Genomic DNA, 16807 nt, shown 5'->3' with positions numbered 1-16807 from the left:
AGTCAAATAAAATGTAATCAAACAAAACACTGGGGAATCCTTTCACTAACAAGTTTCTTATATTTCTACAGAACCTTGAATATGAAGACTTTTTAAATGAAACACATTATGAAGAATATGAAATATATGAGGATGACTTTGACTTTGCAGAGAGAGAAAGAGCTAAGACATTGGATGTTAAGGTAAATCTGCTGTTGTACTTGGGAAGTTGTGTTGTTTCTTCCTTTCTTAAAGCTATTTCTGAGATTTAATACTATTTTTTTTTCCTTTTCTCCACTACAGGCCATTCTCAGAGCAGAGAAAGGCCAAAAGGGAGAACCAGCTATTATAGAACCGGTGTGGTGCTTAAGAACTCTAATTATCATTATAGCAGTCAGACTTCTGTATGCAGGGGAAGGAATTTATATTCTCTGCATCTAAATTAAACACTGTTTGTATTTGTTTCCAGGGTTTATTAGTGGAAGGACCCCCAGGCCCGCCCGGGCAAGAAGTAAGCTACTAATATTAAACACATGGATCAAAATTTATGATAATTCATGCATGGATCAAACTACCATATATAAAAATGTTTGTCAGAAAATGAGAATATCATTAAGAGTTTTCTTTGTGTTAAATTAATATATTGTACAGACTCATTACACATAGTGCAAAAATATTTCACTTTTAAACCCTATTTAAATAATTATGCCTTAGACTTACTGAAAGCTTAAGATTTAATTATGGGATAATTTTATACAAACATAAATGATTTAAAAACAGTAATGCAAACCTCCTGAGAAATGGGTCCATGTACTCTGCAGTACATGCACACATACAATTTCATTTCTTTCAATTTCTGGAATAAGTTACGTTTTAAATAGACCCTTATTTGTGCACAGATCATGAGGACCTTAATGCATCATTACAAGCTAGCAAGGAGAACGTAACAAACTATTGTAAAGCTTTTTGAAAGACCTGACAATACATGTTGTAGAAGTAAAGTTTTCACTATCCGTGTTTTCATTCAAAGTACATTTTTATTTTTACAGGGACTTCCCGGGCCAGCTGGACCAATAGGCCCTCCAGGACCCAGGGGAGATACTGGTGATGTGGTGAGTGTGGAACGCAGCTCAGCACCAAATCAGAGACTGGACCCTGATATTTCCTGTGATTTGAGTCCTGAGATGTGCATTTTATCTAAGGGAATAAATAGACGTGTAATGTAAAACTCTGACAAATAAAAAAACTCTGAAAATAAATAAATAAATATTGCACAGGTAACACCACCATTGCCCACATAAGTATTTAAATGCCCAGTTGCACAACATACCACAACAGCCAGAAACTCCAATAGTCTGAACTTCAGCTTTAGTACATAAGCACAGACAAGTCAGAAACTATTTGCTTCCAACTCAAATCCATAAAAAGCCTATATTTTATTGGGGAGAACTATGTCTGAGTTTTATTTCCCTTATCAACCCTCGTTAGTCCTTATCCAGGGGGTGGGTTCAATAGCCCAATAGTCCAACTTTAATCAGGTGGTGATAATCAATCTGATACACCTACTCCAGCTCCTATTAAGCAAGTAAAGTGACATACCTCAACCAATAATCCAAACTAAGACACTAAATCACATGCATACCCAGGTCCTCCCATTTCACCCGTCACACTGCACCTGACCTTAGTGGTTACCCCGTTGCCTTCCTGAGCTGTAGTAATCTTTGACTTGTTGCTGGTTTCACTCCTCTCTTAAGGCCAATGGATGAGCCTGCCAAGGGTTAAAGCCTCAGACTCTACAGCCTTTAGGGTTACTTAAAGGTGGTGGTTCAATAGGGGAGATGGAGTTCATGTAATGCTTACAAATCTATCAGTTTAGATGTAAAATTAAGATGAAAATGTGACAAATGCACACATTAGCGAGCTCTGTCACTTTAGAGGTCAAGGGACTTTTCTTAGAAGTCTTAGACTTTGCTTGCCATGCAAAACCTGAAACAGAGAAAAAACTGGGCCAAAATACATAACATTATTTTCATCATCTTCCTCACCAACTCCTATGCATGAATATCAACAAGCAGTCCCTGAGAGTTAGGCTGTTCAGATCTGGATTGGCAGATGGGACAAAACATCTGCTTAAGTGAACTCTTCTTCAACCATGTTCCTAAATTCATTTCCTGAAGATTTATCCTAACTGTACACACTATTCACCAAATTCTACCCCTAATCTTAGAAAAGCATTTCCTCAAAAAAAATCATATCACATTCTTATCACATCAGTATTTCTTTCTGTTTTCAGAAGATATTAGGTTTCCCACAAGAGGGGACTCAGTTGCTGATCCTTTTGCCCTTTTCTTTCCTCTTGCTTTAGGGTCCCCAAGGGAGGCCTGGTCTTCCTGGGGCTGATGGGATCCCAGGTCCTCCAGGAACCCTGCTCATGCTACCAGTAAGACCTCATAACACACCAATATGCCCAGGAATACACACTCATCTGTTTTGTGTTGTCAGGACCACAAGGGGGGGCTGTGTGACTGAAGTCCATTTACATGAGGGAATTGAGCATTGGGACTACCTCTTCTTTCCCTGTCAACAGTTCCAGTTTGGAGGCGATTCACAGAAAGGGCCAGTGGTGTCTCCCCAACAAGCACAAGCACAAGCAATCCTGCAACAGACCAAGGTTTGCCTCATAGCAGAACATCAGGAATGATAACATTAAATGAAACTTTATGTACTCAGTTTGATTTAATATAACATGAATATAAATGATTATGATTTTTCTTCAGCTGTCACTTCAGGGCCCTCCTGGTCCATTAGGCCTTACAGGACGACCAGGCCCAGTGGTGAGTATTGTAACTACTCTGATTCAGACCAAATGTAAATCCATTTTGAGGATTTTAATGTCAAAATTAAGACACTTTTTGTTTTTGTTTCATGGTCTCTCTTACCTCATTTACATGCATGCAGACTGCTTGTTTCTCTTTGTATAGCAAACACTTTCATAAGAAAACTCAAGAAGTTCTATAAGGGTTTGCATGTGTTTTGATAGTATTGTCTACTCTGTCAAATAAAATAACATTTATGTTTCATTCATAGGGTCTTCCAGGTCCACCTGGGCTCAAAGGAGACCAAGGAGACAACGGCCCCTCTGTAATATTATCTCTACATCTCTCTGAGCTTCTGTTACGTCATCCCTGTCAGAATATTGATCTACTTTTGTTCTTGACTCTCTTTTTGGCATCTTTTCCAATTTCCATCTTTACATAGGGACCCCGTGGATTTCCAGGACCCCCTGGAATGAATGGAAAGCCAGGCAAGAGGGTAAGTTTTCTAGGGTACCTCTGTGTTAAAAACATACAGTACCAAATGTAGAGTAAAACCAAACCTGATCGGATTGAATATCTTACAGGGACGTGCAGGTGTTGATGGAGGCCGTGGAGCTCCAGGTGAAACAGGTGTAAAGGTAAAGTTTACCACATGGCATAAACAGCAAATAAAGTTTGGGTAAGGTGCACAATCATCTGACTCGTTTCTTTCAATGATAATAAATTATCATACATTTTATGCAGTAAGGTGTTCTAACAATACCACACCACCTCCACTTGTGTTATTGGGAGTGTAAGCATGTAAATAAGTGCTGGCCAGCCCCAAGCCTATTATATGTTTTGAAAATCAGCTAAAACATAACAGCTGCAGGAAGAGCTTAGTGAATAAATCAGCTTCCTTGATCCCGAACTGGGTCTTTATCAGTCAAAGCAGCACTTTAGCTGACCTACAGCTAATCTGAAAGCTCACTCTCCCTCTTTGACACACAAGCAGATGGAAAGGTCTGCCAGGGGAGACTTTAAAGATAATGCTGCTAATGTTTACACATTACTGCGTGAGTTTGTGTGTGTGTGTGTGTGTGTGTTTTCCAGAGTTTAATGCACTTGTTTCTCTTTAACATCTCAGGGTGACAGGGGTTTTGATGGCCTGCCAGGCCTCCCAGGAAACAAGGGACACATGGTGAGTTTTTTTTTTTGTGGTAATCTGACATTGTGGCTGTTTTAATTTAGCCTCTCAGATGTTAGCATGCATTAAAACCTTATGAATCTAATGATTATGATGGCTTTTTTAAGACAGTCCACACTAAAAGAAAAATATAATATCTCCCTGCTATAGCAGCTTTAACATAATCTAATGCTTTTATGTTTTAGGGGGACAGAGGACGGTCTGGTCCTCCTGGGCCTGTTGGAGAGCCAGGAGAGAAGGTGAGAGCACTATTCTTTTGAAAATATAACTACAATGAACAACACAACCTGAAAATGAAAAACCCAACCTCAAGCATGTTTAAAAATATTTTTTTTGTTTTTGTTTTTTATGATAACATTAAGATAGAAAAACCATTTTTAGATCAATAAATAAATTTCAAGCCATTTAGACGGAAAGCCATCACACGTCTAAGAAGGCTTTGATTAAATATACTCATAAACTCCTGCATTATTAATTCTGCTGTGCTGGCTGGAGTTCATTCAGCACAAAGGTTTGCAAAACACATAAAAGCCGACTGCCGCATCGCTGATATGAAAGCTAGCCGCTCGGTCAGCACAGTGCCAATCTGTGATGAAGGCTGAGAAGATTGAGAAGACGGATAGTCTTTGCTCGAAGACTGTTATCTGTCAGACAGCAAATTTTTCTAATGAACTGTTTTCCTTGATATAGATCTTCACAATCTACAAGAGTTTTAGATCATTTTCATGTTGCAAATGATCTAATCATTTTTGTTTCTTTTTATTATAGGGTTCTGATGGACCTGTGGGGCCAAGAGGTCAACCAGGTGAACCAGTAAGTATTCAGAATAAGAACATTTATTTTGACTCTACACATGTAGACAGTTCATCTGCAACATACTCTGAATATTAACTGTTGACAGGAAAATATAAAAAAATATAAAGGAAAATATTTATTTTTTTCAAAAAGCATTTTTATTTTCCATCAGTTTTTGTTTTTTGTAAGATTTAAATGTTTTAGTTTAGCAAACTAAAGTTAATATAAAAATAAATATAACCTGAAACAGAAAGCAGTTTTAAGAATATCACATCATTTGTTAAGAGGAAATATATGGCAATGAGTGTTTTATATCCATGGGATGTATCCATTAGTGCAATTTCTGCTCTTAACTAAGTCAAGCCATGTCTGAGGTGCTTTAGTTGTTGCCATGGATAGCCATTTACTTTTTAGACGATTTTCCACTGTTCTTATGTTCTCCATTTGTGTTTAAGGGCTCTTGTGTGATTTACTGGTGTCCCAAAACATCTAAAGTGGCATATTTCTGACGGAGATATATCACTTTGATCTTAATCTGTGCCTGACTTTTCATGTGTTGCTATTTCAGATCTTTTCACATACTTCATGTTAAATGAATGGTTCTAAGAGACTTTTTATTGTACATGCTTGGTAATAATCAGATTTGGTGTCTGATAGTATCGTAAGAGGCTAGCAAACTGTTTTTCAGGTGTTAATTCTCAGTTTAGCCAGTTTTGCAGTTGCTATGGGTATGTCCAGGTTGGTTTGATTTATGTTTTCTTCTATTAATATTATTAAACAACCATTTATGTTTTTTTTTTAATAATAGGAATAAAAATAAATAATCAGATTAATTGTGATTATTAAAATAATCGTTAACTAATTGAGTAATCTAATAATCTTCTTCTGGATTACATAGACTCTAAGACATGCAGAGCTGAAAGAACAACCGACCCAGAGCTTTAAAGAAGCAAAAACTGTACAAATATGTGTATTTATTTAGATATTGCATTAAACATAAAATTTCTCTTTTCTTTGCAAATATGCTCAAAACCCCTCGAGTGGTAAAGTTTTTATGGTTCAAATTCAGTAAAGAATCTTTTACTAATCAGTCTTTGCTGTCTGCAAAGCTCACAACATTTGCACAAACAAAAAAATCTAACAAGTAACTTTTATTGCAGCAACAGAAAATCAAGAATCCCAAATTCACTCTAGCAAGTTATCTTAATCATAAACACTTCCTGTAAGCATGAAAGGTTGTTAAAATGTATTCTTAACATTTCGAAGTTAATTGTGGTGTCTACAAAGTTTTATTGAGGAAGTTTTCATTTAATCTCTCTTCAATTGTTAAAAGTTGAATTGTTAAAATGTGACTGAATATTTGTCAGACGTGTCACGTAAACAATATGTAATAAAGCTCTAGCCCATTTGGCTAATAACAACTGTAACTATGACAAACATTAATGAACTGTGACCAAAGATTTTTTTAATTTTTTTTTGGCACAACACACATTAAACTGGATGGGAAAGCAAAAAAAAAAAAAAAACTCAAAAAATTGCTGCTATCGCACTACAACAAATTATTGCATATCGAAATGACCAGGTATTTATAACAACACATTGTCTTTTTACAAATCTTTATCAGGACATGTTTCTACTTCATTTAGGTGGGGCATCTTATCAAAAACTAAGACAATGAAAAAAATATATATGTCCACAATTTTCAACTCTGAAGTCTTCTATCAAAAACTTCCACTTTAATGGGCTTGCACTCCAGGTTACATTAAAAATCTGTCACCAAGATTCTCACTGGTTTGTGGAAGCAGTCCAGAAAACTAACAGCCTACCTCAGACAAAAAGTTCACAACTCTTTTGTAGAAGCAGCCATTGTTTGGTGCATCTGCTGTGAAAACTGGTTAATTGGTTATAACTCACCTCTATCTTTCTCTCAGTAGGAGAGGTTAAAGCTCAGCAGGGTTGTGTCTATCCAAATGGATCTCTCAGTGCTTGAGGAAATAGAGCTGCCATGTACCATGTGAGGGAAAAGTCTGATAAACCACAAAACATTGGAAAGGAATACTCTTAGTTGTTATGAAGAGAAACGGGGAGTAATGGGAAAAAGAGGAACAGCATGACACAAAAACAAGACAGAAATCTGGTCGTGGAGAATAAGATGAGATAGATTGAGCGAGCAAAAGGGAAAGAGAGTTTCGGCAAGGTAAGAGACAAAATCCTGGCCCGAATGATTACATTTCCATATCAATCACTTCCCAGGAGATCACAGATGTGGCTTTGGAACAGGTGGCTTGGCCAGCCTACAAAGAGGGTGGCTGACAAAAACATATCACACAAGCACACATGCCAACTAGCACAGTCTTTATGGCAGACACATAAAACACTGACATGTTCAGTCACTGAAAAACATGGTGGATGTCTTGCTTTTTCTACATCCCCCTCCAGTTTGGATTTATGGTTTAGCACAACTCTTCTTTATGGAACTCAACATATAATGTGCACAAACGTGTTTCCGTCAGCTTCCCCTGCACCTTTATATACTCCTTTATTTCCCTCCATGGCTAATATGTGAGTTCATGCATACAAATGAAGCAGTTTTTCACATCTTATCAATTTTGCAAGGCTTTTGCAAGATGTCTATAAGGATTTTGCGTCTGATTTCTAAATAGCAGAACGTAATGGAAAACTAATTACCAATGTTTCATGGTTTTTTCAGAAATTAACCATGTAGCTTTGAATTTAAGGACCAAAATAAAAAGCTTTTTAAAAACTTTTATTTTTGGTAATTAAACTTGACTGATGCTCTGGTTTGGCAGTGTGTTACCATGGTTACAGCTGGGTTTCGTTAGATTAAAATAATAACCAATATGTCTGCATGATTTGAGTTAATTGAACTGTAAGGTGCCTTAAGGCAGCATTCTATGAATAGAAATGAGCTGAATTGAATGGATACTCACACAATCCAGGTTAGCTGCTAAACATTTGTTATTTTAATTCCTCAGGGTCCCCGAGGTCTTGTTGGGCAAAGGGGGCCACCTGGCCAACCTGGCCAGCCAGTAAGTCACATTATATAAGAACTACGGACAACAATAATCTTTTAAAAAAACAATAATACCTAGAACATCAGTGTCTTTAATTCAAGTATGATTTTTTATTTGTGTCTGTTTTTCAGGGGATTAGTGGAATTGATGGAGTGCAAGGATCCAAAGGCAACCTGGTTAGTCATTTTTCATCACTTCAGATTGTATGTCACCTCTCTAGACATGAAATCACATATAAGGACATTATAAACAGTTTATATATTTACAAACAAATGAAGAGTGTAATTCATTGATGTAAATGAAATGCTTTTATTTTCATACATCTCCCACTAAAGAACAAGTGTGTAGAAAGTATGTTCATTGTTGTATCTGTTTTCAGGGTCCGCCTGGAGAAATAGGGCCCCCAGGCCAACAAGGAAACCCAGGAGCTCAGGTGCCAGCAAATATCCTTCCATCACTGTCTGACCTTATCTACTCTTGCATTTTTGTAAATTCTATTAAGGTTCGCCAGCATATGTATGGGGGACCAACTCTGCCATATTTAAAAATAAATACAGAAATCAATCAATAGATAAATGCTCAATAAATAAAGTTGACCCTCTAAGACACACCCCCTCCTCATTTGCATAGTTAGACAGAAATGCATACAGAGATGTAAAAACAATAGCAGAAATAAATAGCTTTGAAGAAATAAACGGGATAAAAAAATACAAAGGAAGAAAAAAACAGACAAAAATATTATATCATGCACATAAATAAATACTTAAAAAAATAAGTAATAAATAAATGAAGTTGAAAATTATAACGGACAATAAATAAATAATGTAATATTATTACAAAGGCGAATAAATAAAGAAGCTAATTAAAAGAGATTCATATATTTATGTCTCACTGTATAATTTAATTTATACCTACATTTATTTTTTCATTGTATTTTTGGGGACAATTAATTTGATGCTTATTTATTTATTGAGCATTTATTTATTTTTAAATATGGCATAGTTGGTCCTTCATACATAGGTAACAGACACAAATACCAGAAACTAACTAATCATTGTTTGTGGGATATATGTGTATTTTTGTTAAGGAAGTGTGCTGAAGACTTTACATTTCTGGAAGTTGAAAAATTATATTGTGAAGATTTAAGCGGTATCTTGACTCCTAACCATTTCTAAATCAACTATCACTTAATCTAATTGATGCTTTGCTTGGCTTCAGGGGTTTCCTGGTCCTCAGGGTCCCATTGGATTGCCAGGAGAAAAGGTAGGGAACATGTCTCCAAGTCAATTTAAGAAATAAAGCTGTGATCCCCTGACCCCTGTCACTACACACCCAGGGGAGGCAGGCCAAGCAGGAGAGTATGACCCAACCACTTCTGGCTACAATTCTGAAAAGACAGGTCTAGACAGAAAATCAATACTCAGCAAACAGAGAAAAGCATTTAAGGTTGTAGAAAGCCTCTGTCAGGGCCTATCATGTAGCTGGAAGCAAAAATAAAAAATAAAATATACTCTTAAACATGTTATGTAACCTATCTAGTGGTAAATTTGTTCCTTAAAGTATAAAGTTAAATGGTTTACTACTCTTCACTATTTATGTTTCTTGCAGGGTCCCCAAGGTAAACAGGGCATGCAGGGACTGCCAGGCGTTGATGGTCCTCCTGTAAGTATACACTGATGAACAAATATAAAGGCACATAGAGTTCTATAAAAAAAAAAAAAAAAGTCTTAATCTGAGGAAACATAAAATACAATCTTCAAACTATGAGTTTAGTTCACTTTTTCACAGAAAGAAATTCTATTCTGTGTTCATATTTTCAGTAAACCAAGCATCTCTCTGTACAATTTAGCTTACTAGTTATTGCAGCAATGAACCAAATAATGTAAGACACGTGAACTGTCTGCTTGGTAGCGAAAGTTGTGAGTTGATCCAGTGTAGCATGACATTTAGAATAGGGAATACGGATCTTCTAACAGGGAGGCTTTTCTCATCACAAGGAATTAATTTTCCGCTGCAGTCAGACACATTTGTATGAGCTTCACATATTGCCCTTTGCATTGTTCCTGCAGAGCTTTATGACACAATGATGCTCCATAATGATTTCTCACTCTGACACCCTCTAATTTGTTAGTTTCATTCAAAAGATTCTGTTAAGCAGAGATATAAAATGATGCATTTAGGCCAGTGCTCACAGAATGTAAAATCTATCATTCTGCTTTAGGGTCACCCAGGAAGAGAGGGCCCACCAGGAGAAAAAGGCATCCAAGTGGGTAACAGTATGTCTGAGGCTCATCTACTGTGGTGATGTAGAGAGATATAAAGCAACCGAATCATTAATTTATTCATTAATTTTAGGTTGACTGAAACTTACAATAAGGCTTGTCATTAGGGCAACTAGTGTTTCATTAATGTTTTCATTTTTATAAGAAATATTAGTCCATTCAAAGAAAAAAATGTTCTAACAACTGGAACACTGTGACTTTGTGACACCATTTAAAGGTGCTGTAGGAGATCTTGAAAAAAATGGTTTTAGCTATATTTTTGCACATACACAACCATGCCTCTCCCTTCAGACTACCCCTCGAAACCACACCTTCAAAACACATGAAGCAGCAGGAGCAGCGCTGATGATGCAGAGGGCTATGTTCACTCCTCTGAAACAGTTTATTAACGCCTAAATTACCTTAAAATACTGAAATCTGCTGGCAAAACATGTTCGCTTTTATTATCCTGGTGCCTTGCAGTTTGGATTAATTATATGAAAAACGCCTTCCAACTGGTCGCCTCCTCGCGGTTTGCCGCAGCTGAAGCGACCGGGCCAGAGGCTGCTGTTGAATGGGATTCCTAGTGACAGTGCACCGCCAGTGTACGGGGAGTCTGAGCGGCTGTGACAGAAATAATAGTTGATGACAGGATGGTAATCTGGATGAACTGACTGCATTGACGATGTGTTCAGGTGGGCTTTCTCACTTCAAAATAGATTCAAACTTTTTACCCTCACAGCAAATATAGCTGCCATTCTTACAGGCAAAGAAAGGATAGGGTAGCCCAGCCCATGCATCAGACCCAATTTTTCCACCGCACAGCCAGAGCAGCAACCGGGATTTTCGTTGACTACAGTACACCAGAAAAACAGTGTCCTCCTATTCAGAAACCCAAATCTGGTCACCCTAGCAAAGATACTTCAGCCGTGCATCAGAAGTAAACTTGTACAAGCATAACAAATGAAGCAGCATGCACTTTTTTGCTGCTCTTGCTGATTTAGGTGTGAACGTAGCATAACAGTGGCTAGCTTCCAGCCATGGCATCCTGCATGAGCATTGGGGGTCAATTCGTTCATGTGTCAGGGTAAGCGCACTGGGGAGAGGGACAAGCAGACGACCATGATTGACGTGTCAGTAACCAATTGTGTACAATGGACCGTGTTTTGTGATTAGTTGGGGTTGCTCATTGATTTCTCAGTGTATCGGGGACCATTTATTTTATTTTTACTTCCAGACCTTCTATTTCACTGCTTGCTAAGGGGCTGTGGGGAGATATTTAAGCCACATGGTAAAAAATGTGTTAGAAAAGATCTCTTACTGCACCTTTAATGTTTTATATATTTAAACCCATAACAGGATTTCTTTTAAATATTAATTTTTTTTAGGGTTTACCGGGTGCCCAGGGACCTATTGGATATCCAGGCAGTCGAGGAGTTAAGGTGAGGCATAAATGTATAATAATAACAACAATGATAATAATATTTACTGACTTTAGAAATTTTCTATTGCTTCATATGTCCGCACGTCTACAAGGACACACAAGTTGTTAGTGTCATGTTCGGATTAAAGCGTCTAACCCACATGCAGAACACTCGGAGGCAGAATAAAAGTTCAAAGATTTATTTACAATAAATGTACAAAGTTTGATCTGATCCAGGAGGGGACTTGACTGGTCACGAGGGGGTTCAATAAATGTACACAGTTTGATCAGATCCAAGAGGGGGCTTGACTGGTCACGAGGGGGTTCACTGCTGAGGAGGACAGAGAGATTAGTGGAGGTCCAGGTGTTTTGCAGGTTGAGAGTGTTCAGGTCAGTACCTGTTCAGGAGTGGAGCAGAGCTGCAGAGGGGGGGAACCTTGAGGGTCCAGAGGTTGTCGGCAGGCTGAGGGCAGAGGCGGAGGCAGAGCTTACAGAGTGCAGGCAGATCACAGATTGAGTTTCCTTCCAGTAATCTTCTGAGAGCTGGCAGGCAGATACTTGACAGAGACAGCTCTCCAGAGTTCTACTGAGAACGAGCAGACAGATCACCGGCAGAGAAACTCTCCAGAGTTTCAGGTATTCAGGCAGGATCAACCAGGGAAGCAGAGAGGAGAAAACGATATCAGGTTTGGTTCACAAAAGTCAGAGATCACAGACAGGTAGGTTTCCTCAGGCTTGCTAACCGTTACTGGCAAACACTCTGGCACTGGAGTGAAGCCCTCTGCCTCCTTAAATACAGATCTCCTGATGAGCAGATAGGAGACAGGTGGTGTGGTCGGCTCAGGCTCCAGGAGATTTTGTACGCCCTCTGGTGGAGAAAGTGGACAAACCTCCAGATCCCAACAGTTAGAGTCTATTACTTACAGCTGACTGGTAAAACGGCAGGTCCCCGGTTCTAGAGGGGATTTCTTATAGCAGGGATCTTGGAGAGACAACCAAATCTAAGTTCCTGGGGGTCTAATGGAATGGAACTAGTGAAATTATTTTCTTCTTAGTATTTGATTGTTTTAATTCCTACTGCTGCCTGGCTTTCAGGGGGAATCTTTACTCGACTAAAATATTAGGAACAATAAAGATTAGAAGCCAACCCTGTGTTATGTCATTAGAAAACCAAGTTTACAGTGTGTCCAACAAAAGGTCCCAAGACTTTTTTTTATGAGTTTACATATTCTGATCATATTCTTTGTCTTTTCACAGGGAGCAGATGGAGTTAGAGGTCTAAAGGGGAGCAAGGGGGAAAAGGTGAGAGAAGCTGATGACAGTTTTTTTATACTGCAATTTGTAACTGATTTATTAATCTATATTGCAACTATAAGATTTAGAAACAGTCATTTGCTGTCACCACTCCTTGATAAATTTTAGGGAGAAGATGGCTTTCCAGGAGCAAAGGGTGACATGGGTGTTAAAGGAGACAGGGTGAGAATGATACTGAACAGTATCGACATTCGTTGATACTATTCAGCAGTTTTTATTTGCAGAGGAAAAAAAAAAAACATCAACCAACATACCGTGCTATTTCTTTAATTTTAAACTTTAGGGGGATTCTGGCACTCCTGGTCCTCGTGGAGAAGACGGACCAGAAGGACCGAAAGGACAAACTGGACCTCTAGGAGATCCAGGAGCCCCTGGTATAGCAGGAGAGAAGGTATGTTATTTGTTTAGTTTTATATTTGTTACCAAATTTTGTTATATGAGCTTTGGATATGAGGTCAAAGCTTTAAACCTCTACATAAGTTACCCACCTACAAAGAATATTTTCAACTGTTTCAGTGAACATCCATATCTGATTTCTGATGTTCTCTCATTTACTCATTTATTTCATTGTTTCTGAATTTGGTATCAGTTTTGGGTCCACATGAGACATCACTTCCAGATCCAGATGGAGGTCTATTAGTGACCCCTGCTCTAAACGATGTAGTATAGGGATGTGCTTCTCTTGCAGAGGTGGAATTTTTTAAGTTTTTTTTTTACACATATTTAGCAGGTCTGGAGGATATTTGTAGCGTCCTGCTTAAGCAAAAGTGCTGAATAACACATTTTTTAAATCCTCTCATCTCCCTCTTGTCTTTCCCTTTTTGCAGGGAAAACTCGGGGTTCCTGGCCTGCCGGGTTACCCTGGACGACAAGGTCCCAAGGTGATTCCACATTAAAGAACTATTACCAGTGGGGAATATATTCGCATGTCTCTTTATCAGAGGTTTAGGCTGCTAGAAATGTGACTTTGGTGGACCACCTTCTTTCTTATTAAAAATAAAGTATGATAAATGACATATTCAGAAAGACTGTTTTATTTATAGTTCATTAGAGACATCAATTCATTACATGTTGATGAATGATGTATTTAAGGCTCATGGATTAGATTTGCTTTAATTCGATACAGTGGTTAATTATAAGTTAATGAGACATTGGGGATGACGTATGATAAATGGAGTGCTGAGGCTGATTAACTTCCACATGTCTTCAGGGATCACTTGGTTTCCCTGGTGTGGCCGGATCCCTGGGAGAAAAAGGAAGAAGGGTAAATACTACACTGATATTTTAGTCTACATCTCATCATATTAAGCTTCATGTTGGGGATATTTTTAAAGTATCTAAGTGATAAATAACTGTTGACCTTTACAATACAGGGTCCTGTTGGTCAACCAGGTTCTGGAGGTCAAAGAGGTCCTAATGTAAGCATGCATGGATTATGCACAATACTTTTGTCAAATTAGGCAGAACAAAGTAAAAACAATTTGTGGGAGTGACACAAACATCCGATCACCAAAGGGTTTTCAGATCATCATACATTTATCTTCCACCTCTAGTCATACATGTGCTAATCAGGCAGATGCTTGTATTCCAAAGGGATCCCGGGGAGGCAGAGGAGCAAGGGGGCCAACTGGGAAGCCTGGAGAAAAGGTAAGCTTTGTGCCATAAACAGAGACATGCAGTTATACATACATAAACACACCTGGCTGCCTCATAAAGTATGGATAAATGTGTCGAGCGAGATGGAGGGGGTTGTTACATTTCACTTCTATGACAGGCCATCTGGTGTTATAAAAACTGCCTGGCAGGGGGTTTGCTCAGTTTACTTTCTCACCAAAGTTGGGATAGTTAAACAGATAAATAACAGTTTCAGTAAATAATCTTAAATGAGTTTTTGTTTGGCTTTTGCTTTTTCCTCTTGGCAGGGATCAGCTGGACAAGATGGTCCTCCAGGATCTCCTGGAGAACAGGTAAAGAACTCTTTACTGTACCTAGTGTCCAATTCCGGTCCTGAAGAGCTGATGTCCTTCATGCTTTACATGTGTCCCTACTGCAACAGAGCAAACTGAAATGTTTAAATTCTCCTCAGCATGAGATTAAGGCTTAAAAATGAAATATTCAATTCAGGCGTTAGGAAGCAAGGACACATCTAAGCCATGGAGAATTGTGGCCCTTAAGGAGGGATTTTGGTTACCACTAGACTGTATGAACCTGGCTGCAAATAATGTGAAATGTGATTTTGTTCTTATTTTTTAGGGTCCTCAAGGGCCACAAGGTCAAAATGGAGAAACAGGACCGAAGGGACCCAATGTGAGTAGGTTAAATGCTTGCTTTATGATCTAATGATACTCCTTTTTTCTGTGTACATTTCACCCACATTTCTAGGTTATTCAGTGATGTAAGGGAAAAAATCCTTATTTTCAGGGTCTACCAGGGAAGGATGGATTACCAGGTCATCCAGGTCAGAGAGGAGAACCAGTGAGTCATTTTTTTTCATATACACGTTTGTTAAAGTGAGGATAAAAATTTTATTAGGAGTGTATTTATTGAGTAGAGTAGATCACGCTGAGATTACACGTGATTCATTGATTCTAATAAAAATATTCCTTCTTTGCCTGAACTTGCTCCGAATCAGCTTAACTGATGTTCAGCAACCTACCTAACTTCTCTTCCCTCAGGGTTTCCAAGGCAAGAATGGACCACCTGGCCCCCCAGGAGTTGTTGGGCCACAGGTAAACAGATTAATCAAAGGAGTCTCAGCTGTTTTATTTTTTTATTTTTATATTTTTCTTAGTAATCTGTTACTGATACAAGATGTGTATGCTTAGCTGTTACATAGTGTCTTTTATCTTCAGGGAAAATCTGGTGAGACAGGGCCAGCTGGAGATAGAGGTCATCCAGGTTCACCAGGACCACCAGGTGAGCACGGTTTACCAGGAACTGCTGGAAAGGAGGGTGCTAAGGTGAGAGCTATTCATCAGTTTGTCAGGTCACCTATTACTATGAATAATACTATTAGATAACCTTAACACTTTCTTTAGCACTGCCTGAATATCTTATCTTCTCAGTCTAATCCTGACTTCTCTAATTAACTGATAATGTAAAGAGGAAAGCTTAAAGCGTTAAGTGTATGACGTAGAAAATAGATACACAACCTCTGAAAGATTTGCTGTTTTTGTGCGGTTTGTGACAGCTTTTATTCTCTAGTTACCCACCATGCATTTATTGCTAAGTGTGTATGTGTGGTTTTTAGGGAGATCCAGGTCCATCAGGAATCCCTGGGAAGAGTGGACCCGCTGGCCTTAAAGGCTTCAGAGGAAGCAGAGGAACCCCTGGTGCAATGGTAACATAAACTTTCAGATATTCCATGTCCACCAGCCCTGACTTTTAAAAGCAGACTCCAATGAAATGTGCACCTTGGTTTTAAAATGCAGGTGAAAAAACAGCTTTTGTAGTTTTAGAGAAATATGCTTCTGCAAGAAGTAATTACCAACTCATTAGAAGGTTGAAGGCAGTTTTCACTGTATACTGAAGGTGATTTTTTTCACAGGGCCCTGCTGGTCTCAAGGGGGGAGAAGGTCTACCAGGTGTTCCAGGGCTTACTGTAAGTTTAATTTTGGTAAATTGCTTTTCATACCATTTATTGACCTGTGCTGATTTAATATAGAACAGGAAGACTCATAAAACGTAAGGCTGTTCCCATGGTGACCATTGATCGTGGCCGCTGCATTAAATAAAACAGTGATTCATGTGATATTCTCACTTCAGCTCATCTCAGCTTTTTATTTTCAGGGTGCTACAGGAGAGAGGGGTCCTGCTGGGCCCGCTGGAGCAATTGGCCCACCAGGACGACCAGGCAGCGTGGGCCCTGCTGGGCCAAATGGAGAGAAAGGCATGCCAGTAAGAAATGGAAAATAGCTCATTTTCTTTCTGAGTCCAACCTTACCTCCTACCATGAGGTATAAAGGGTTTGAAAGTGTTATTATGAGAAAGAGGTCCAA

At 38.6% G+C, this 16807-nt stretch overlaps 1 protein-coding gene across 2 annotated transcripts in view; it reads left to right on the top strand.

The window, feature by feature from the left end:
• Positions 1-16807, top strand: part of col5a3 (collagen, type V, alpha 3) — a 57260-nt gene that overhangs the window by 23238 nt on the left and 17215 nt on the right. For both annotated transcript variants that reach the window (XM_015372090.1, XM_015372089.1), the window contains 35 exons: positions 72-182; positions 283-336; positions 449-490; positions 1029-1091; positions 2345-2419; positions 2567-2650; positions 2757-2813; positions 3067-3120; positions 3238-3291; positions 3380-3433; positions 3922-3975; positions 4167-4220; positions 4750-4794; positions 7773-7826; positions 7943-7987; positions 8191-8244; positions 9030-9074; positions 9420-9473; positions 10033-10077; positions 11461-11514; positions 12753-12797; positions 12918-12971; positions 13093-13200; positions 13637-13690; positions 14020-14073; positions 14183-14227; positions 14403-14456; positions 14732-14776; positions 15063-15116; positions 15231-15284; positions 15485-15538; positions 15662-15769; positions 16060-16149; positions 16357-16410; positions 16599-16706. In XM_015372090.1, coding sequence (XP_015227576.1) covers positions 72-182; positions 283-336; positions 449-490; positions 1029-1091; positions 2345-2419; positions 2567-2650; positions 2757-2813; positions 3067-3120; positions 3238-3291; positions 3380-3433; positions 3922-3975; positions 4167-4220; positions 4750-4794; positions 7773-7826; positions 7943-7987; positions 8191-8244; positions 9030-9074; positions 9420-9473; positions 10033-10077; positions 11461-11514; positions 12753-12797; positions 12918-12971; positions 13093-13200; positions 13637-13690; positions 14020-14073; positions 14183-14227; positions 14403-14456; positions 14732-14776; positions 15063-15116; positions 15231-15284; positions 15485-15538; positions 15662-15769; positions 16060-16149; positions 16357-16410; positions 16599-16706 — 2133 coding nt within the window. The remainder of the gene's footprint in view (positions 1-71; positions 183-282; positions 337-448; positions 491-1028; positions 1092-2344; positions 2420-2566; positions 2651-2756; positions 2814-3066; positions 3121-3237; positions 3292-3379; positions 3434-3921; positions 3976-4166; positions 4221-4749; positions 4795-7772; positions 7827-7942; positions 7988-8190; positions 8245-9029; positions 9075-9419; positions 9474-10032; positions 10078-11460; positions 11515-12752; positions 12798-12917; positions 12972-13092; positions 13201-13636; positions 13691-14019; positions 14074-14182; positions 14228-14402; positions 14457-14731; positions 14777-15062; positions 15117-15230; positions 15285-15484; positions 15539-15661; positions 15770-16059; positions 16150-16356; positions 16411-16598; positions 16707-16807) is intronic.

This window comes from Cyprinodon variegatus, unplaced genomic scaffold (genome assembly GCF_000732505.1).
Source record: "Cyprinodon variegatus isolate N-32 unplaced genomic scaffold, C_variegatus-1.0 Scaffold68, whole genome shotgun sequence".
Lineage (NCBI taxonomy): Eukaryota > Metazoa > Chordata > Actinopteri > Cyprinodontiformes > Cyprinodontidae > Cyprinodon > Cyprinodon variegatus.
The sequence above is the reverse complement of the archived record's forward strand: the minus strand, read 5'-3'. Positions and strand labels throughout refer to the sequence as shown.